Source organism: Meles meles, chromosome 17, assembly GCF_922984935.1.
Source record: "Meles meles chromosome 17, mMelMel3.1 paternal haplotype, whole genome shotgun sequence".
Lineage (NCBI taxonomy): Eukaryota > Metazoa > Chordata > Mammalia > Carnivora > Mustelidae > Meles > Meles meles.
The window spans coordinates 33,155,650-33,178,250 of NC_060082.1; the positions used below are offsets into that span (position 1 = coordinate 33,155,650).

The window sequence follows — 22,601 nt, forward strand, 5'->3', positions numbered from 1 at the left end:
TTATCCATAGAGTAACTAGGCAAGATTTTGATTAAGATTGCACTGAATTTATAGACTAAGTTGGGAATAACTGTCAGCATTGAGTCTTCTACCAATGAACGTGATCTCTCTCTCCATTTAATTAGATCTTTGATTTATTTCATTAGTTTTATAGTTTTTCTCAAATTCTGTGTATATTTAGGTGTATTTTGAAGTGGGTTTTTTTGTTTTTTTGTTGCTACTAATATGGTGCTATATCCTACAAATTTGCTCTAATTGTTTGTTATTTCCAGGAGTTTTTTTGGTTATTTCTTTGGATTGTCTACATAGATGATCAGGTCACCTGTGGACAAAGAAAGATTTATTATTTTTTCTTTTGTATACCTTTTATATCCTTTTCTTACTACATTAGCCAGGACTTTTAGTAGATGTTGAATAGGAGTGGTGAGGGTACCTCCTTTTGTTATTCCAGATCTTAAGGGAAAAGCATCTAGTTTCTCACAATTAAGTTTGATGTTAGCTGTAGGTTTGAATAGATGTTCTTTATCATATTGAAAAAGTTCCTCTCTATTTTTAGTTTGTTGAGATATTTATTTCTTAAATCATTTTTCTTTTTCAACCTAGATTCTTTGTATTGATCTTAAAGTATGTTGATTTTTTATCATCTTTTTTCTGCTATTGAGGCATTCCAGTGAGTTTTTTTTTTATTTTGGTTATTGTGTTTTTCAGTTCTAATATTTTCATTTGGTTCTTATTTGTATCTTTGATGTTTTTACTGAGATTTCTATTCTTACATCAGTTTCAACTTTTGGAACATTTTTTACATCTGCTGTTTTAAAGTCTTTGTCAGGTAACTCCAATGTATAGGTCATCTCCATTGGCATCTGTTGATCGTCTTTTCCCATGGAAGTTGACATTTTCATTCTGTTTTTATGCCACGTGATTTTTAATTACATCTTGAATATTTTGAATGTTATGTGAATGTTGATATTTTAGTTTTATGAGCTGATCTGCCATGCTGGGTTCAGGCCACAACTTCTTATCAGCCTTCTATGGGTACGGCTTCAATATCAGTTCCTTTTTTAAAGCGTTTACAGTGATACTTGAATCGGTCCCATGTGTATGTCACCAAGTAGCCAGTTTGGGATCTAGATGGTGACGTGTTTCTTAATTCATTACTCAAAGGCTAGTCTGCTGTCAGACCCACGTGTACACAGCTTAATGGTGAACCCAGGAATTCATAACATTAAGGGATTGCTTTTCTGAACTATCCCTTCTCTTCAGTCTCCCTGGGACTTTCCAGATGTTTTTAGGGCTACGCTGTTTAGTTCTCTGGCCAGAAACCTCTGTAAACCTCTGGTTACACTGGTATGCTGTGTTCTTTCTATGACTACCCTAGCCAAGATCAAGCAGAGACTCTGTGTCTTTAATAAGAGGACAAATGTTGTGGAGATAGGGAGAGATGAAGAGTAGGAGCTGTGAAAGCAATCGACTACAGATATCTATGGTGGAGAAGAAAGAGCACTTTATTTTATAGGAAAATCTAGCCCCTAATATCAACTGTTGGTACATGCTATGTGACTTTGGGAAAAGTTTTGCATTGTAAGTTTTCTTTGTTTTTGTGAGAATTAAATAAGTAAATTATACATAATGCTCTGTAGTTAAAGCTGCTTAGTTGTTTTGTTTTTATTTTTTTATTTGACAGAGAGAGACACAGAGAGGGAGGGAACACAGGCAGGGAGAGTGGGAGAGGGAGAAGCAGGCTTCCCTCTTAGGAGGGAGCCCAACTTAGGGCTCGATTCCAGGACCCTAGGATCATGACCTGAGCCAAAGGCAGACACTTAATGACTGAACCACCCAGGCACCCCAAAGCTACTTAGTATTAACAGACAGATGGCAGTGCTGCTCAATCTCTACTGCGATGAGAGGGGAAGAACTTACCTTCCATGAGCTATACCAACACTGATTACCATTTCAGTAACAGAGACTGGTAACAGTATTCAGAAGAAATGATTATCAAAGTATAATCAGCTATCCACACTCACTCTTTAATTTTTGAGTTTGAAGCTTTCACAAATGAACATCTAGAGGAAAGAAAAGAAGAAGAATGGCAACTGCAACTCTGAATAATAACTGCTTTACTTTTTCCTACTTTTTTGAGGTGGCTTAATAAAATACTTAACATTTGCATCAAACTTACAGTTTTTAATGCCATTTTTCATTAATATGCTTAAATATAGTTGGATAAATGTTTTAATTACTTATGCATCTCTTCATAGTAATGTGATATTTCATTATTTCTTATCAGACTCAAGAGTAGGAACAAAATCACAATTGACACATAGTAAAGAATAAGGCAGTATCTGTTGGGAAAACAGAGTGGTCCTAACTCTCCTCTCCCATGGATAGGTGTGCTTGGAACAGGCACAGATGCATAACAATTTTAGTACTTCTAGGAGACAGAAGTACTTAGCCCCTATCCTGTTTAGCTTATATGTAAGATAAAGTAGGCTAAAATGGGGATTCTCCCCTCAGTGTTGCCCCAGTGAAGGAGTTAGGGAATGTGGGTGGTATGGGAAGAAAGCAACATTGGCTATTCAAGAAACAAATGGTTCACTTCTCGTATCTTTTCAGAATTCTACTTTCTGACCATCTGTCCATAATTCCTAAACTTACGAAGAGGTAGTAATTTAATTCTTAATGAAAAAAATGACTAAGAATGATCTAACTCACTTGTTTCTAAGTGTAGGATCCCTCACATAAACAGTTTCCAATCATTACAAGATAGCTTAGCAGCCTTGAGATTAAGGGGAGAAAACAAAATCCAAAAATATATTCCTAGGAAATTACTTAGAATCAATAGATAGCAGAATATTACTATAGTTTTATTTAGACTATTTTTTTGTATGTTATTCTTTTAGAATATGAACTTGCTTTGTATTTCTTTGTCTTTGGAATACAAATGCAATATAAATACCATTAGGATTGAGACAAGGGTTTCTGAATTGGCTACAGCTCTATCAATATAGAAATTAAACTACAAACAAAAGAGACAAGTATTTTCCAAAAATAATATTGTTTTTTAATTTAATATGTTTATTTTTAAGCCAAATGTTAGAAAAATTGATACTTGCAGAGGTTCTAAGTATAGAAAGTTATGTGTTTTACTTTGTTTCCCTTCTTACCTTTTTCAGAGATATTGGAGAAGATATTCCACTAGAAAACAATTTCTGAAATTGAAATATTATTCAGTCATCCTGCAATCTAGGATAAGAATGATAATCGCTGTTACATCTTACAAACAATATCTTTGGGCTGCAGTTACAATTCAGAGACATTGGCGTGCTTATTTAAGAAGGAAACATGATCAACAGAGATATAAGATGCTAAAGTCATCATGTCTCATAATCCAGTCTATGTTCCGAAGATGGAAGCAACGTAAAATGCAATTACAGATAAAAGCTGCAATAACACTGCAAAGAGCTTTTAGAGAGTGGCACGTCAGGAAACGAGCTAAAGAAGAAAAATCTGCCGTTGTCATACAATCATGGTATAGAATGCACAAAGAATTACAGCAATACATTCACATTAGATCTTGTGTTGTTATCATTCAGACAAGATTCCGATGCCTTCAAGCCCAAAAGTTATATAAAAGAAAAAAAGAGGCTATACTAACCATTCAGAAGTACTACAAAGCATATCTAAAAGCAAAGACTGAGCGCACCAACTATTTGCAGAAACGGGCTGCGGCCATTCGACTGCAGGCTGCTTTTAGGAGGATGAGAGCTCGCAATCTACACAGACAAACCAGAGCTGCTTGTGTTTTTCAGTCCTACTGGAGGATGAGACAAAACAGATTTCGATTTCTAAACCTTAAGAAAATTACTACCAAGTTGCAGGCACACGTAAGAAAAAATCAACAATTACAGAAATATAGGAAGATAAAGAAAGCTGCCATTGTAATTCAGACTCATTTTCGAGCTTATGTTTCAGCAAAGCAAGTTCGAGCATCTTACCAGAAAACACGTTTTGCTGTCATTGTTCTCCAGTCGGCATATAGAGGGATGCAAGCCAGGAAAAAGTTTATTCACATCCTCACAGCCATTATAAAAATTCAGTCATGTTACAGAGCTTATATTTCCAGAAAAAATTTCCTGAGACTAAAAAGTGCTGCAGTAAAGTTACAGTCCATTGTCAAGATGAAGCAAAGCCGTAAACAATATTTACGTTTGAGAGCAGCGACGCTGTTTGTCCAGCAGCGGTACCGCTCCACAAAAACAGCCGCACTACAGAGGCAAGAATTTGTGCAGATGCGGGTGTCCTGTATCAAACTGCAAGCTTCTGTTAGAGGTCACCTGGTTCGAAAGCAGATGTGGTTGCAAAGACGAGCTGCTGTCTCACTACAGTCTTATTTCAGAATGAGAAAGACGCGACAGTACTACCTGGAAATTTATAAAGCAACTGTTGTCATTCAGAGTTACTATCGTGCATATAAAGCACAGGTCAATCAGAGGAAGAACTTCCTGCAAGTCAAGAGAGCAGTCACTTGTTTGCAGGCAGCTTACAGAGGTTATAAAGTACGCCAGCTAATCAAACAACAATCCATAGCTGCTCTTAAAATCCAGACTGCTTTTAGGGGCTATAGGAAAAGGAAGAAATATCAATATGTGCTTCAGTGTACTATCAAGATTCAGAGATGGTACAGAACATACAGGACTGCCCGTGGTGTTAGAATGCAATTTTTAAAGACCAAGGCAGCTGTGATTTCTCTCCAGTCTGCTTATCATGGCTGGAAAGTGCGAAAGCAGATCAAAAGGGAACATCAAGCTGCAGTGCACATTCAGTCTGTTTTTAGAATGGCCAAAGCCCGGAAACAGTTTAGATTGTTCAAAGCAGCAGCATTAGTCATCCAGCGACATTGGAGAGCATGGACTGCAGGAAAGAAGCAACGCATGGAGTACATTAAACTCTGTAAGGCAGCACTGATTCTTCAGTCTACATGGAAGGGCCAAACAGTGAGAAGGCAGATTCAAAAGCAGCGCGAATGTGCTGTCATCATACAGTCATACTATAGAATGTATGTGCAACAAAAGAAGTGGGAAATCATGAAAAAGGCTGCTTGTCTGATTCAAATGTACTATAGGGCTTACAGTGTTGGGAGGAAACAGCGTCAGTTGTACTTGAAAACCAAAGCAGCCACAGTCCTCTTACAGTCAGCTTACCGAAGTACGAGAGTAAGAAAAAAAATAAAGGAGTGCAACAAAGCAGCAGTCACTATACAGTCCACATACAGAGCTTACAAAACCAGAAAAAACTATGCAACCTGCAGAGCTTCCGCTGTTAAAATTCAGAGATGGTATCGAGATATTAAAATTGCAAGCCATCAACGTAAGGAATATCTTAATTTGAGGAAGACAGCCGCTAAAATTCAAGCAGTTTATAGAGGTATTCAAACAAGAAGACAAATCCAGCACATGCACATGGCAGCCACTATTATTCAAGCCATGTTTAAGATGCATCAGGCAACAGCGAGATACCATAAAATGAGAACAGCAGCTGTCATAATTCAGGTAAGATACAGAGCATATTGTCAAGGTAAACTTCAGCGTGCAAAGTACTTGACAATTCTGAAAGCTATTACTGTTCTTCAGACAAGTTTTAGAGGAATGAGAGTTAGACAGACTCTCAGAAAGATGCGAAGTGCAGCCACACTCATTCAGTCGTATTATAGAAGACACAGAGAACAAACCTATTTTAGTAAGTTAAAGAAGGTAACAAAAACAGTACAGCAAAGGTACCGCGCAGTGAAGGAAAGAAACGTACAATTTCAAAGGTATAACAAATTAAGGCATTCTGTCATATGCATTCAGGCTGGTTTTAGGGGGATGAAAGCTAGACAACATTTAAAAATTATGCATTTAGCTGCAACTCTTATTCAGAGGAGATTTAGAACTCTCAGGATGAGAAGAAGATTCCTGTCTCTCAGGAAAACTGTTCTTTGGGTTCAGAGAAAATACCGTGCAACTGTTTGTGCAAAGCATTGCTTCCAGCAATTCCTGCAGTTACAAAAGGCAGTCCTTAAAATCCAGTCATCATACAGAGGATGGGTGGTCAGGAAAAGGATGCAAGAGCTGCACAGGGCCGCTATGGTCATCCAGGCAGCTTTCAGAATGCACAGAGCAAATGTGAGGTATCAGGCCTTGAAACATGCCTCAGTTGTAATCCAGCAGCGATACCGAGCAAACAGGGCTGCACAGCTACAGAGACAATGGTATCTCCAACAAAGACATTCTGCTCTGATCCTTCAGGCTGCATTTAGGAGGATGAAAGCTAGAGGACGTTTGAAAAATATGCATTCCTCTGCAACCCTTATTCAAAGCAGGTTTAGATCTTCAGTGATGAGGAAAAGATTCATTTCCCTCAAAAAAGCTGCTGTTTTTGTTCAGAGGAAATATCGGGCCACTGTTTGTGCCAAGCATCACTTGCACCAATTCTTGAAATTAAAAAAGGCAGTCATTACAATCCAGTCATCTTACCGAAGGCTGGCGGCAAAGAAGAAGTTACAGGAGATGCACCGGGCTGCAGTTCTCATCCAGACCACTTACAGAATGCACAGAACTTACGTTGCATTTCAGACTTGGAAACATGCCACAATTCTAATTCAGCAACGTTACCGAACATACAGGGCTGCGAAACTGCAAAGAGAAAGTTATGTCCAACAAAGACATGCTGCTTTGATCATTCAGGCCACATATAAAGGAATGAAAGCAAGACAGCTTTTAAGGGAAAAGCACAGAGCTGCTATCATAATACAAAGCTCATATAGAATGTATAGGCAGTATCTTTTTTACCAAAAGATTCAGTGGGCTGCAAAAGTAATACAAGAAAGATATCGAGCAAATAAAAAGAAAGTTCTTCAACACGATGCCCTCAGGAAAGCAGCAACCTGTACTCAGGCAGATTTCCAGGACATGATCATAAGGAAAGAGATTCAGAAAGAGCATCAGGCTGCCACTATTATTCAGAAGCATTTTAAAGCCTCCAAAATAAGGAAGCGTTTTCTCCACTTGAGAGCAAAAGTAGTTTTTGTTCAAAGACAATACAGAGCACTAACCGCAGCGCGCACCCAAGGAGTCATTTGTGTCCAGTCCTCATACAGAGGTTTTAAAGTGCAAACGGATATCCGGCAGATGCACCTGGCTGCCACCCTAATACAGTCGGTCTTCCGAATGCACAGGGCCAGACGTGATTATCAAGCAAAGAAAACTGCCGTTGTTGTTATACAGAATTACTATAGGTCATATGTCAGAGTAAAAATGGAAAGAAAACGACCTTTAGCAGTTCAGAAATCTGTACTAATTATCCTGGCTATTTTCAGAGGCGTAAAAGTTAGACGGAAGCTGAGAAACCTGTCGGAGGCAAACACGGTCGCCGTGGCCCAGCAGTCCGCATCCTGCCCGCACAGAACGGAAATGCAGTGTGGGGCTGGGAGCAGCTCGGCCGGTGGGATTCAGAAGTGGCGCAGAGCTTCCCTAGTGGCGTGTTCACAGGAGGCAGAGCACCCTCAAAGAGAGGCTTCAGGAACAACTCAAAAAGCTTTTTGTGAAATGGTCACAAGGAAATTGGAAACGCAGATGCGGGCTGCCCTCCAGATTCAGTCCTTCCTCCAGATGGCGGTGCAGCAGAGAAGATTCGTTCAGCAGAAAACAGCCGCTCTGACCCTCCAGCGGTATTTCAGGACATGGCAAACAAGAAGGCAGTTCTTATCGTATAGGAAGGCAGCAGTGGTTTTACAGAATCACTACAGAGCCCTTTTGTCTGCACAGCGTCAAAGACAAGTGTATTTACAAATTAGGAGCAGCGTCATCATTATTCAAGCTAGAACAAGAGGATTTATACAGAAACGGAAGTTTCAGAAAATTAAAGATAGCACCATAAAAATCCAGGTAGTTATATATTTAAATGTAAAGATTGCATTCTTTCTTTAGCCAATATTTGTTAGAATTTGTAAAATTAACTTAAGCAGGTCATAAAGAATAATACTTCATTTATGTGACCATTTCATTTATCTTCTAAAACGGAACATTTGAGAGCGGATAAAGGGCACTAATGATAATTCAGCTAATACAACACAGAACTGGGATTTTTCTGAACATGATCACTCTCTGCCTACTTGTGATCCCTGTCAAACAAATTTAAAAAAAGGCAAAAAACCTTAAAATAAATAAATTAATTAAATAAATAAAAATTTTAAAAAAGAGAATACTGAAAGGAAAAGCCAAAACATGGTAGTAAGAGAGAACAAGGAAAACTGAAAGATTTATGGTATTAAGAAGCCAAGGATTGAGGGAGGAAGAAAAGAATGCTCAAATTCCAAGCATGAATGCTGCCAAAACGTTAATGGTTGAAATATGTTAACTGGTTGTATTACTTAGGGTTATATTCAACTGAAATGACAGAAAAGCCAAAGTAACAATCTTGGGAAATTTTGGCTATTTTTCTCATGTAGAATTAAATTTACAAATTGAATTTTGCCCATCTTGTTTTATTTATTTGACAGAGAGAGATCACAAGTAGGGAGAGAGGCAGGCAGAGAGAGAGGAGGAAGAAGGCTCCCTGCGGAGCAGAGAGCCCTATGCGGGCCTCGATCCCAGGACTCTGAGATCATGACCTGAGCCGAAGGCAGTGGCTTAATCCACTGAGCTACTCAGGCATCCCTTGCCTATCTTGTTTTAAACATGTAATCAGTGGTCTCAAACTTTAGTGCACACTGGAATCACTTGGAATTTTTAGAAATACTGATGCCTGGCTCCAGTGTGAATACCAGTGTGTTGGTATTCAGGTTTGTTTACATAAAGACCTCATATAATATACTTCGAGTAAGTTAAGGACATCACAAGAGTAATTTTGACATTCATATACTTCTTGCCTGTGAGCTAACTTTGAATCCTGATCCTCATACAAGGCGTGGCTGCAGTATTTGTTTTAGGTATTTTGGAGTCCGACCGACTTGGGTTCAGATCTGACTCTGTTGTCTTCTGGTATAACAGGTCTCTTCTTCCTCAGCATCAATTTCTGTTTTGTAAAATAGAGATCTTAATCATCTCATGAGATATTTGTAAAGAATAAATAAGATACTTTTTCCACTTATTACTGTTGTATCAACAAGTTACTCAGTTTCTCCTGATTTACTCATCTCTAAATTAGATAATGATATATCTATGCTTATTGTAAGGACCTACAGTGCTTAGTACAGTGCTAAGGGCTTAATAAGTCGTATTGTCATTTAAACATTTAGTCAGCCTCAAGGTCACAGAAATTGGAAATGCTGATAGTCCTCTGACAGCGAGTTGCTCTCAGGAGTTTGCTGCAGCCTGGACACCAAACCCAGGATATAAGCGAGGTGGGAAGTGTTAGGATTCCTTTCCTTCCCAAGAAGTAGAGTAGTCAGTGTTCCTTCTCCTTCTGTTCTTCCAAATGGATTGAGATAGTGAGGACAATGCACGTATCTGGCTTTTCAGACACTGTACATATATTACAATTTAGAAAGATTTGTTAGGGTTATATTAGTCTTAGCTCCCAATTGGCCATGGGTTATGTGTGATAAAGTATATAGGAGGTCTTCATCATGGTTAGCCCCACGGTTTTCAGAGGGCTCATAGGTGTCAGGAGTGAATGAGCCTAAACGAAAAGAGAGTTACTGTATGACTATATTTCTGCAGTTGATTTTTGGCTAACCATTCTTACACTGGCTGTTTGTAATACTGATTTTTTTTTTCGATTTATAAGAAAATAGATCTCATTGCATATTTGTTATATTTATGTGTTTCATAGGCTGTGTGGAGGAGCTATAAAGCGAGGAATTATTTACATAAAGTGAAAGCTGCCTGCAAGATTCAAGCCTGGTATAGGTATTGGAAAGCACGTAAAGAGTATCTAGCTGTACTAAAAGCTGTTAAAATCATTCAAGGTTGCTTCTATACCAAACGGGAGAGAACACGGTAATATATGGTATTTGTGTGGGTGGAGCATGTGTGTGTGGTAGCCAAGTCTGTATATAAAATAATATTGCTTACTGATTTTTCTTTTAAATATTTGCTATGCATAATTTGTATGGTTTGTTTTGTTGATGTTATCTCCATTAACGGAACAAAGTATACCTCTAAGACTGTCTTATTTTTTGAGATAGGGCCTTCCTATAATTCAGTAAAAAGTACTTAAGGTTGATTTGGTTTCATGGAGATGAAGGTAAGGGGAAGTGAATGAAATAATCTAGTAAAATCTTGCTTTTCTTATTAGTGTATTGGTCCATTTTGTTTGTCAATTTAGCTACTAACAAAATTTGTTTTCTCATTTATTTTTCTTTTCTTTTTAACTTAGCCCCCACACTCCTTTACCTTGATGATGAAGACCTAATTATCAAATTATTTATGTTCATTGTATCTTCCTATTCCTTGTTCATTTCTTTAAAATACCTTTTCTAAAGCTCTTGTCAGGTTATTGATACTATTTTTTATTTCATAGCGTAAGAATTTTTCTTCAGTTACCAGAATTGATGAATTATTGTATCATTGGTGGTTTTAAAGATTGTTTTAGAAGAACCTAGTGTTAGAAGAGTTTCTTGATAAATTCCATGGGTAGAAGCCCAGGGCTTACCACATAAAGATATGTTGCTGCTATCAGCTGTTAAGGACCATTATCTAAGTTTCTTGATCCAAAAAGCTGAATTTTTCTCATTAACATTCAGCTTTGTTTTCTAAGAAATGTGACAACATGATGTAAGTTAAATCCATTCTTAATTTTTATGAATTGCACCATGTTGATGCCTAAAGTTTAATATCTGACCCTCACTTTCTAAGTTTTTCTCCAGTTTTATTTATAGAATATTTCTTTTTAGATCTTTGCGTGATGAATAGCTTTCCTTTCAAAAAAGTGTCCATGCCTCATTTGCCTGAGCTATTTTAATCTCCCAAGTTCCCTTTGTGACCTCGTCCTGTCTGCTTAATGAATCAATTGCAATATGGACTCGGACTTTATACTCTGCCATTATTTCTACCAGCACCCGCTTTATCTAGGCTTTGTCTAGGTCTGGGTAATTGTACTTCCTTTTGATCCTGTTCAGAATTCTTTCTCATTCTAGAAATTCATATTTCTTATCACTGGAATATTGCTAATTGCAGAACTTCTTTTTCATTGTGTCAGTTCAGGGTGTGTTTATGTATATGTATAGAATTCTGATTGCTACAATTTAAATATAAATTATACTTTTCCACTTTCTTTTATTCTCATTATCTTTCTTTTATTTTCTTTCTCTAGTATTTGGGGGGGGGATGTACATAAATTCTTATTGAGTAGATTAAAGACATTTGTAATTGCTTTCCACTAACGACTTTTTAGGTTTCTGAATGTGAGAGCGTCAACAATTATCATTCAGAGAAAATGGAGAGCTACGCTTGCTGGAAGAATGGCTCGTGAACACTTCTTAATGATGAAAGTAGGTGCAGAAAGAAAAAAAGAGCTCATTTGCAAAGAACTATTTTATGAAACAAAACAAAAATTGTTTTTGTTAACTATACATTTTAAACACATCATTGCAGTTAATTAAAAATTGTATTTACTCATAAAAATATTTTTATGAATACTTGTGTTTGTATATTTATATTTACAAAATACTCTCAAATCCAAGGTTGAAGTAACTAATTTTAGAGTAAATAATTTATTTGGAGGAAGTCCTAATAGATATAGCAAATTTTGTCTATTATATTCTTTAATAATATATTCTTTAAGCTATAATTGATGATCTATGAAAAATATTTAACATCAAAGTCTAGAATAGCTGCAGTACCTATAGCCTTTTTATTAAAGAAATCAAAACTAAAATTCTGCTTATAAATTTTAATATTCATATAATATTCATTATTATCGTATAGCCATTATTATTATACCTGCTAGTGTATATTTGCTGAATGGATCCTCATAATCACCCTCTGAAGTAGTTACTATTAGCATACCTATTTTACAAACAGGTCTAGAGAGGTAAAGTGACTTGCCCAAGGTCATTCAGCCAGTTGATGAGGGAATCTATGTTTTAAAGCAAACCTCGTTCCCATTTTAATTTATATACTTCTTCAGGTATCTTAGAATTTGGTTGTCAAGATGTTATTTATTGAAAAAACTAAGATATGCTGGTTCTAAGATGTACTTCGTGGTTCTTGAAGGAACAAACAGCTTCCCTGATAGCTGTTTACAATGCCCATTCTCTTCTTTACATTGCTAGCATTTTTATTAAGTGTATTTGTCCTGTGGTGATATTATTCCTTTTCTCCCTCACAATGAGAGGTATCAAGAAAATAAGAGGGAAACAGAACCAGATAACTATTGACCTTGGCTTGCACATTCATAAAAATTTAATGTTTAGCTGTAGACCTATATAGGTTTAGAAATTATACACCATCACCTTTCTTGTATATGAAATATGACATTCTTAAGCTAAAAATGTAAAGAAAAATCACAATTATACCATCTCATTCTACACTGAGAAATTAAAAAGCCTCCAGTGGATTGAAATTATTAAACCTTTCTATTAATGCCACTTGCACATTTTTCCTTATAGAGACATCGAGCTGCTTGTTTGATCCAAGCAAATTTTAGAAGATATAAAGGAAGGCAGGTCTTCCTTCGGCAAAAGTCTGCCGCTTTGACCATCCAGAGATATATACGAGCCAGGAAGGCTGGGGAGTATGAAAGGATAAAATACCTAGAATTAAAAAAATCTACAGTTGTTCTGCAAGCACTAGTGCGTGGTTGGTTAGTAAGAAAAAGAGTAAGTATTTTCAAGTAGAATATCTCAGTCATGTGAAATGAAAGTATTTGGTGTTAAATTGTGTCCAGAAATTTTAGAGCTAACATAACCAATAACTTGACTTTATTCAGCTCTGCAGAGCCATGTAACAAGATCACTGGTTGCTATCAGTTTTTGTTCTATGAGCCTATTTCTCATAGATGCTCACCAAAAAGGCACACTAACTTTTCTCTTGTAATGAATCTTAGCAAAGGAACTGAAAGAATGAGGGAAAGGCTCCACACATGAAGGAGGTTGTAATTCAGGTAGCCCTTTGCTACCACCAAGCAACTCCGAGGAGCTACCATTCCTGTCATAACTGCCACATCATCAGGGAGAGAGAAAATTCCTCCGAGAGAGTTCATGACATTTTTGGCATCCAATATATGAAGCACTGACAAAGACAAAAATAATTAAATTTGAAATGAAAAAGGAAATCTTTTATGTTGTGTTCATTAAATATAAGTTGGAAGCCTAAAGGCCACTATGGAGAGGTTCTGCTACAGGAGTCTTGTGCTAGATTTGTGCAGGACTACCTAATAACTGGAGAAATCAATTTGAAGAATTTTGTCTGACTTACTGTGACCATCTCCAGCAGTTTTGCTTAAAATACTATAATTTGAAAAAAAAATTACTATAATTTGTTTTGAGTTTAGTATCCATATACTTCTCTCATTATAGTTAGTACATTCAAAGCTTTAATTAGCTGTTTTTGTGTAGTCAGGTTAAACACTGTTCTTTAGTAAAGTGCCCCAAATAGAGTTTTGCTTCTTATAGCCCAAGTTAGGAGTTACACATGTGGAAATATTGTATAGTAAAGGATTATAATCACTTTGAGTTACAATGTAGATAATCTTAATAATTAAAAGTTAGCTTATGGCTAATTTATATAATTTGGTATTGAGGATATACAAAAATAAACATTGATCAAGTTGTCTGAAGAGTCAAATATTTGGTTAATTTTTTATTTCTCTGTTAGATTTTAGAACAGAAAACCAAAACTAGGCTTCTTCACTTCACAGCGGCCGCATATTACCACCTGTCTGCTTTTAGAATTCAAAGAGCATATAAATTTCACATGGCTTTGAAGAATGCTAACAAGCAGGTTAATTCAGTCATCTGTATTCAGGTTAGCTTTTCCTTTGCAATAAAACTGTGTGGTATAATTTTTGTTAGAAATTTTCTATTTTAGTAAATAATTTTCAAATACCTTATGCTAAAGTCATATAACATTAGCCTTTTGCTTATAAGATGATATATTTAGGATGGCTTGATGGGTTCATAGGTTGGCATTTTAAGGCACAGGAATAAAGCTATAAATTATTTTCTGAAATAATTGTATTCATTTATACTCATCTCAAAGTCTGAGGGTACCTGTTTCTCTACACTCTTGTCAACACATAGCATTAAAGACTGATTTTCGCTATTTGATGAATGGCAAAGTGCATTTCATTTTTGTTTTGAATTTCCTTTGCTAGCTGTTCTAAAAAATGTTTCTGTTGGCTATTCAGATTATTATCTGTATATTGTGTGCTTTTTCTTAATATATGCATGTGTGGGGTTTTTTTTTTCCATATACTTTGCCCTTTTCTCTTTGGGATGTTCTTTTTTCTTATGATTCATATGCATTCTTTATGTATTTTGGATAAGAACTCTGCTTTATATACATTAACATATACTTATATGTAAAATATTGAGTGAGAAAACAAACTGCAGAATGACATAGGAGACTTGATAGAATTTGTATAAGTTGTGAAACGAAGGCTATGATGTATAGGGTTAAATTTACACACACACAAACCCAGTGAAGACTAGAAGATTTGCACCAAGTGGAATAGCTGGGGAAGGTTGAAAGATATTTCAATATATGTTGTTTATTTCATTTATGTATATATATGTATATATGTATTTGTTTGTTTTTAAAACCTGAAGTAAAGAAAATCTCTATGTTTTAAACAGAGATGGTTTCGAGCAAAATTACAGCAAAAGAGGTTTGCTCAGAAATATCATAGCATCATCAGCAGTCAGCATCAAGTTCAAGAATGTATGAGCCAGCAAAATAGGGCTGCATCAGTAATACAGAAAGCAGTACGCCGTTTTCTCCTCCACAAAAAACAGGAAAAATTTAATAATGGAATCAGTAAAATTCAGGTAACTGGAAATATTATGAAGTTACTTCCAGATTCTGGTTTATAATTCACTTACATGCTATCTAACATTTTAAAAACACAGTAACATACATTTTAAAAAGCTGAGGTTCACCAGTTGAATAACTCATAAATACTATATCATTATTAAACTCTTTATTTTCAAATTTCCCTAGAGACACTTAGGATTGAGATGAAAAAGTATTTTAGCATTTTGTATAGATTTAGACATCTTTGGTCAATGAATTCAGGTTATATCTAGGAATATTATATATATTTCTTTCAGAAAAATTGCTTTAGCTATTTATTAGAACATGAATTGAGGTTTTATTTGCAAAGTGCTTATATCCTATAAATTTACTGAAAATCCTTATTTTGTAGAAATGGATGAAGATATAAGTTCAAAACATCATGGCTTGTAATCTTAAAATTACTGTATTTTGTCTCTTTAAGGCATTATGGAGAGGATACTCTTGGAGGAAGAAAAATGATTGTACAAAAATTAAAGCTATACGACTAAGTCTTCAACTTGTTAACAGGGAGATTCGAGAAGAAAACAAACTCTACAAAAGAACTGCACTTGCGCTTCACTATCTTTTGACCTACAAGCACCTTTCTGCTATTCTTGAGGCTTTAAAGCACCTAGGTTAGTTTGTCTTAACAATATCTTGTATGAGGTTAGAAATTCGTTTTTGCCTTTGAATGTACAAAGAATGTTATAATACACTATTAGCTAAAATTTCATTTTGGTGAATTTATCTCTCTTTTCCCTCGTTTCAGAGGTGGTTACTAGATTGTCTCCACTTTGTTGTGAGAACATGGCCCAGAGTGGAGCAGTTTCTAAAATATTTGTTTTGATCCGAAGTTGTAACCGCAGCGTTCCTTGTATGGAAGTCATCAGATATGCTGTACAAGTCTTGCTTAATGTGGCTAAGGTAGTTTTCCCTTTTAATAAGGAATCGTTCGTTGGTCAAGAAATCTGACCCAACACATTAAGTTCATGCTTGCTCACTAGAACTTACTAGATCACCCAGTTAGAATTCATTTATATGCAAGAGTCTTAGGGGGAAAAACGTTTACTCTCATAACATAATTGTACATAGAAACACTAATTGTTTATGATTTTTATTTTTTCTGTCTTTATATTAATAATAATTACTAACATTTATTGAGTATCTCCTACATGCTAGTGTTTTTCATGCATCATTTAATTTTTCTTAAAATAATAGTCTCAAGCAGTCCATGTTATTATTCCAATTTTATAGAGAAGAGATAATAATTCTTATAGAAATTAAGTCTCCTGCCTAAACCCTTGAGTGTGATAAGTGGTAGGGCTGAATTCAGATCCTTTTTTGTCCACCTCTAGAGCTGGTGTTCTTATCCACGGCATTGTATCAAAACAGTAGAAACTCTTATAATCATGTCTGGCAAAACATGATTGAGATATTGCTATCACTTGGTTACCCTGTATTTAAGACTCTATATAAGGGTTAGCATTTAAGTTTTTTGGCTTTGGACTGGTAGCAGATATCCGTACTAAACCATAACGCATGCAGCCAGAAGTACTGAGATGGCAAATTTATCTTCCCCATCCAGCCCCTCAGCCACAACTCTTTACCTGGTATTTTCTTACTGAGAAGTAGTGGTTAAGAACACAGACTGATGCCAAACTGCCTGGGTTTGAATCACCGCTCTGCGGCTTATTACAAGCTACTTAGCCTCTCTGTACTTTACTTTCTTTAACTGTAAATGGGTATAATAGTAGTATCCACCTCATATTGTTATTGTGAGAATGAAGTAAGTCACGGTACATATAATGTGCTTCATATGTAAAAGTGCCAAATAAATGTTAACTGTTAATATTATTTTGTTATTTTTATCATAGCATTATTAGCATTATTTGTTTCCACACAAATTTCCATATGAATCTAGTGATACAATTAGGTATATGAGGCAGGAAAAATGTATCCTAATCTTAGTTTTTATCACTATTTTACCGTGTGATTAATTACCACAGATAAGTTATCTTTTTCCTGTGAGGTTCTCAGTAAAACTGCCTTGTTTTTGAGCTTTTTATTTACTCCAGGGTGTTCATGTTCAAAGATTTTAGATTTGATTCCTATTTTGTGGAACTTTCAATTAAAATGCAGATATACATATAAAATGGATCCAAAAATGACAGTAATATCAAGAAGTCATTTCACAAAGTCCTTTGCACTTGGTGTAGATAGTCCAAAAAGTTGGTCCTCGGCTTTCTTTTTGCTTGGGCTGTTTCTAAGGCTACATGTGTGTGTTGTAACAGTTGCTTTCATTCTGTCCTCTTCAAGTATGAGAAAACGACTGCAGCAGTTTATGATGTAGAAAATTGCATAGATACTCTGCTGGACCTTTTGCAAATGTACCGAGAAAAGCCCGGTGACAAAGTCGCAGACAAGGGTGGAAGCATTTTTACAAAAACCTGTTGTTTGTTGGCGGTTTTATTAAAAACGACAAATCGGGCCTCTGTAAGTATTCGTTATCATCCTTTGAGGTTCTCTTTCCAGGTTTTTAGGTTTAAGACTTTTATACTTTTCCTTCAGTAGTTATCACAATTTAAATAGAGTTTTGTGTATATTCAGACCTGCCTTTTGTGTTGATGAAGGAGGTGTTTGTGTGTTGTGTTGTGTGCCGGGTGTATTGTGTTGATAGTGGTTTCCTAATGTAATAAACTGAATTTTAAAAAGAAAGCTTATTACAGCTATGTAAGTAGCCATTTCCCATTTACTTGAAAGTAATAAATTATCGAACAAGGTAGACTACACCATCTATGTGACTCCTCATCCTCCTGTTGTAACCATAAATACATTTCAAGCTTTTCCATGGTGAGAACTCTGTAGGTGCTACTTACAGTTGACATGGGGGGGCCACAGGCTATGATAGGATTCTGGCCCTCATCCTGAGAACAAAACCACTAAACGATTATATACAAGGGAGTGTGTTCTAGTTTAAGTTCTAACATGAATTTGGCTCCTGAATGAAGAATGGTTTTGCAAAAGCATGTGTGGATGTAGGGAGACCATTCAGGAAGGAGGGAAGCATAGATATGGTGGTGGTCTATGCAAAAGACTGTACTTAATCTAGGTTGTGAGAGAGACGTAGATAACTTTGGAAACTTAGAGAAAATTCACAGCACTTGGAAACTGGATATAATAGGCATATTGACTATAATATTTACTGTATTCAGTATGGAGTAAGGTATACGGTCTTTAAATATTTACGTTTTTGTAATTGTCTTACAAATCAGTTTATAGCTAAAACATGTCTAACTACTCAACTTGGAAAGCATGGCTTTTAGATTTTGTTAAGGACTCATAAGTTTACTGTATGGTGTTATTATGGTTGATTTTACTAGCATATAAGGGATACAAAATTTGTTTTAGTCTTAATAATTTGTACATTTTCTTTTTTAGGATATTCGAAGTAGATCCAAAGTTGTTGACCGTATTTATAGTCTCTACAAGCTTACAGCTCGTAAACATAAAATGAATACTGAAAGACTGCTTTATAAACAAAAGATGAATTCTTCTATAAGTACTCCCTTTATCCCAGAAACACCTGTAAGAACCAGAATAGTTTCAAGGTAAGCAGTAAATGTATTCTATAGTTTTACGTCACTGTTCAATCATTCATTTAGCAAACATTTATGGAGTACCTGCTGTCAGCAAGATACTGTGCTTGACGATGGAGAAACAACATATGAGTAAAAATAGGATCTTTGGCGAATCTAAAGTAGACAGTCTCAGTAAAGAATAAAGTAATAACACTGTGGCTTTGGGTATTAATAGTTATTCAATAAATTCCTTGTATTAAGTAGTTACATGCTAAGTCTAACAGTTAACTTTTTATAATCTTTGCTGTATAAACTTTCTTCTCTCTCATGAAGAACAAGCTACCCTGTTTAAAAGCTGCCAAAAATCCCTCCTGGCTACAGTATCAACTTCCAACTCTTCTCCTAATCATCCTGAAACTTGAAATTTCTCCTTCTAAAGAAGTTCTTTATGATACCTTGTACTACTTTCCCTAGAGCTGCTGTAACAAATTACCACAAACTTGGTGGCCTTAAACGACAGTAACATTCTCTGAGAGTTCTTGAAACCAGAAGTTCAAAATCAGGGTGTCAGCAAGGCCTCACTTTCTCTGAGGGCTCTAGAACAGAATCCCTCCTTGACGCTTCCAGTTTCTGGTGACTGTAGGTTCTTCTTTGCTTGTGGCTGTATAATTCCATTCCCTGCCTCTGTCTTCACGGGTGTCTTCTCCTCCTCCCTCTTCCTCAAAAGGACGTGTGTTGGATTTTGGGCCAGTTCAGATAATATGGGATGATCTGATCTCAAGATACTTTGGTTAAGTCTATCTATGGAGACCACTTTTTCAAAATAAGGTAATATTACAGGTTCTAAGGATTAGGATGTGGATATATCCTAATATATCCTAACATATCCCCACCATATCCTTTTGCTGGGGGGTGACAGCCATTCACTCAACGGCAAACCTATAGTGATAATAGTAGTTTAACTAGTTTAAGACATGTAACTTTAGAAATTTTTTAAAAACGAGTATTAGCTTATCTGGTTAACCAAGTAGACACCTGTATCAGTGTGAGAGCAAGCATAGTATGGAGCTGCACCCTATGCTTTAAGCTTGTAATTATGGCACAGCATGGAGCCACATAGTTCAGGAGAATGACCGTAAATAAGCAAGTAAGTGAATAGCGTAATAAAGATTGTGGTAACTGCTAGGATAGAGAATAACTTAGAGGACGTGCTCAAATAATGTGACTGGGGAACTGTCTCTGGGATGTAGTTACAAGAAGTAAAAGTCAAAAAGGATAAGAAATGATATGGTGGGAAGGGGCATTGAATCATGGGTTTTGTTTTAGAAAACCTGAGGTTTCTGTGACAAATTAGAGGAGAGACAAACAAGCTATTAATCAGGGCTGTGGTTCTAGGCAGAAGTATCAGTCTAGAGATTTAAATTCAATAATCCTTAGATTAAGGAATCATTAGATCACATTTATGGCATGGTAATAGATACAGTCACCTTGGGGGAAGAGAATACCTAGAAAGGAAATAAAGAAATTCCCAAACCGAACCTCAAGGCAGCCCCAATTTCTCCAGAAAGAACAAGCCAACAGCTCTGAAAAGGAATTGGTAATTGGTTAGAAGATATTCCACAGTGGTGTCTCATCAGCTGTGTGGAATGCTTCTGAGAGGTTGTGAGACAGGGTAAGAAAAATGCCCATTGGACTTGGCAAGATGGAGGTTAGTGGTTAAAGTAGTGACAGGGATAGATTAAGGTGGATTGAAAAACAAATGGACCAGATCATATGAAAAATTCATCAGCTTATGATGATACTAAGGAAAAAAAAATCATTGGTTACCCTTGAAGGACGCTAGAGAAACAACTCATGATGCTTGCTATGGGTAAAAGGAAAAAATCAAGTAGGTCCCATTTTTCTTACATATAGTGCATCTTAGGGTAACCCAATGTTTGATGTAGGAGTTTTCTATTAAAAAATTGTTTAATATGTGCAGAAAGAATGTGAAATTATCATTATTTGTAGTCCCTAATGAAATAATAAGTCTATTCTAAGCCATGATCCGTGCAAGCCTGCTTCTCCCTCTTTCTCTGCCCCTCACCTTGCTCATGTTCTGCCTCTCTCTTTCTCTCTCAATTAAATAAAATAAAATCGAAACTATGATTAACATGAATTAATAGCTTCCCTTTTTTTCAACTGATACAAAATATTTCTGTCACACCAAAGTTCCCTTTGCAGTTCTTTATCTCCTTTTAACCCTGGATTCTGGCAACTGCTGATCTTATTTCAATACTTTTGCTTTGTCTTTTTTTTTACATTATTACACAAATGGAATCATACAGTATATAGCTTTTTGTGACTGGATTCTTTTTTTTTAGCTTGATTTTTGAGATTTATTTGCATTGATATATGAATTAGAATTTCATTCCCTTTTATCACAGAGTACTAGTCCATTATATGGCTATAACACATTTTGACCATTTACCAACAAATAGGTATTTGGGTTTTTAACCAAATGGAGAGAATAAGGAGATGGAAATGCAACATAGTAGGGAGTTATATGAGAAAGATGTATGAGCTCCCCTCTGATGGATGTTAATTTCTTAATGAAGATGAGATTATAAGCATCAGCCCAAAAGCAGACCAGGGAGGGTATGGTGAGGACATTTGAAAAGAAGAAAGGAATAAAATAGTCATCTTAGGGAAAGAGGAAGAGCATACAAGGCAATTTCAAGCACCCATTTAGTTTTGTAATTATTGACACAAAATCAGTCAGCCTGGTTCTGCAGTCTTTCTTTTCTTCCTGTTCAGCTGTACAGGAATGGAGAAAGCAGATATTTGGATTCAATTTGGAATCCAAATAGAACTTTACATTTGAATTTAATAGGAGAGAGAAACAATAGCATTAGTGAAATTGCCAAGGAGATTTTATTGATGGAGCTAAGCTGGACGAGGAGGAAAGTGAGGTCAGCATTCTGACGGATGATGGGTCTGTGTTGAGGTCAGTGAATTAGAGATCTCAGTGGGATGGAAGACTATGTGCAGTAGATGTGTTAAATCGAATGACATGGGAATCTGGAGTGGTGGGGGAATGGCAGTCTCGAACGGAGATATCAGTGGTGGGGTACTTTCTGATAATGACGAAGGCTATTTTGTGATCGTGTAAGAAGGAGTGGTTGAAGTAGAACTGATCATGTAAGAAGGAAGGGAGGGTAGAACTGACAGATGAGATTGTAGGATTTTTTGCTAGCTACACGGATGTTGAAGTTACTGAGAATGGTGGCAGGAGTTGAGAGAAGACCAAGAACCAAGGTTACAAAGAACAAAATAAACAGGAGTTTGAAAGATGACTGGAAGGCAGTGGTGAGCTAAATAGCATAAGCCTCAAAGGAAGAAGGATGATGAGGACTAGCCTGACAGTGGTAAATGGCAATCATATGAAACCCTCACCTGTTTGAGAGGGTTGTAAGGGGAGTGATATGTTCAGGAGGAGCCACATTTTTGTTAAGACAAAACAGAGAAGGTAACTCTTTTTTAAGAGAAGAACTTCATTAATCTAAGGTTTTTATTCTTTTCACAGACTTAAACCAGACTGGGTTTTGAGAAGAGATAAAATGGAAGAAATCACAAATCCCCTACAAGCTATTCAAATGGTGATGGACACACTTGGCATTCCGTACTAGTAAACATTTTCAGTATGTAAAGTAAAAAGAAATATTAAAGTTAATCATGAATGTGTAAAGTGTTTTTGGCTTTCTTTTGTATAACTTCTAAAATCTGATTTTGTATTAAAATTAAAAAATGTGTAATAACAACTGAATTGTTTTCATATTCTTTATTGTTTCTTTTATTATTTTATGGGTTTATGCATGTAAAAAAATACTATGTCATAAAAAGATTCTATTATTCATGTCTTTATCTTAAAATATTAGTCTAAATATAATCATATTCCAAAAGGAAAAGAATAGCTTATAACTCTCATTTTATAGATAAATTGAAGCATTTTTCTAAAACAAATTTGGAAATGTAAGATTCTGCCAACACACTTAGAAGTGACAAA

The 22,601-nt window shown here is 35.9% G+C and overlaps 1 protein-coding gene across 2 annotated transcripts in view; it reads left to right on the top strand.

Moving 5' to 3' along the window:
* ASPM (assembly factor for spindle microtubules) overlaps positions 1-22,361 on the top strand; it is a 66,356-nt gene extending 43,995 nt beyond the window's left edge. Inside the window, exons 18-28 of one of the 2 annotated variants that reach the window (XM_045982423.1) lie at positions 3,174-5,549; positions 9,814-9,980; positions 11,377-11,473; positions 12,593-12,802; positions 13,800-13,949; positions 14,780-14,971; positions 15,421-15,613; positions 15,748-15,902; positions 17,295-17,471; positions 18,417-18,586; positions 22,122-22,361. In XM_045982423.1, the coding sequence (XP_045838379.1) occupies positions 3,174-5,549; positions 9,814-9,980; positions 11,377-11,473; positions 12,593-12,802; positions 13,800-13,949; positions 14,780-14,971; positions 15,421-15,613; positions 15,748-15,902; positions 17,295-17,471; positions 18,417-18,586; positions 22,122-22,224 (3,990 nt within the window). In that variant the 3' untranslated portion in view covers positions 22,225-22,361. Of the gene's footprint in view, positions 1-3,173; positions 7,926-9,813; positions 9,981-11,376; positions 11,474-12,592; positions 12,803-13,799; positions 13,950-14,779; positions 14,972-15,420; positions 15,614-15,747; positions 15,903-17,294; positions 17,472-18,416; positions 18,587-22,121 lie in introns of both variants that reach the window. The other variant, XM_045982422.1, reaches the window with a different exon arrangement.
* The last annotated feature ends 240 nt before the right edge of the window (positions 22,362-22,601 follow it).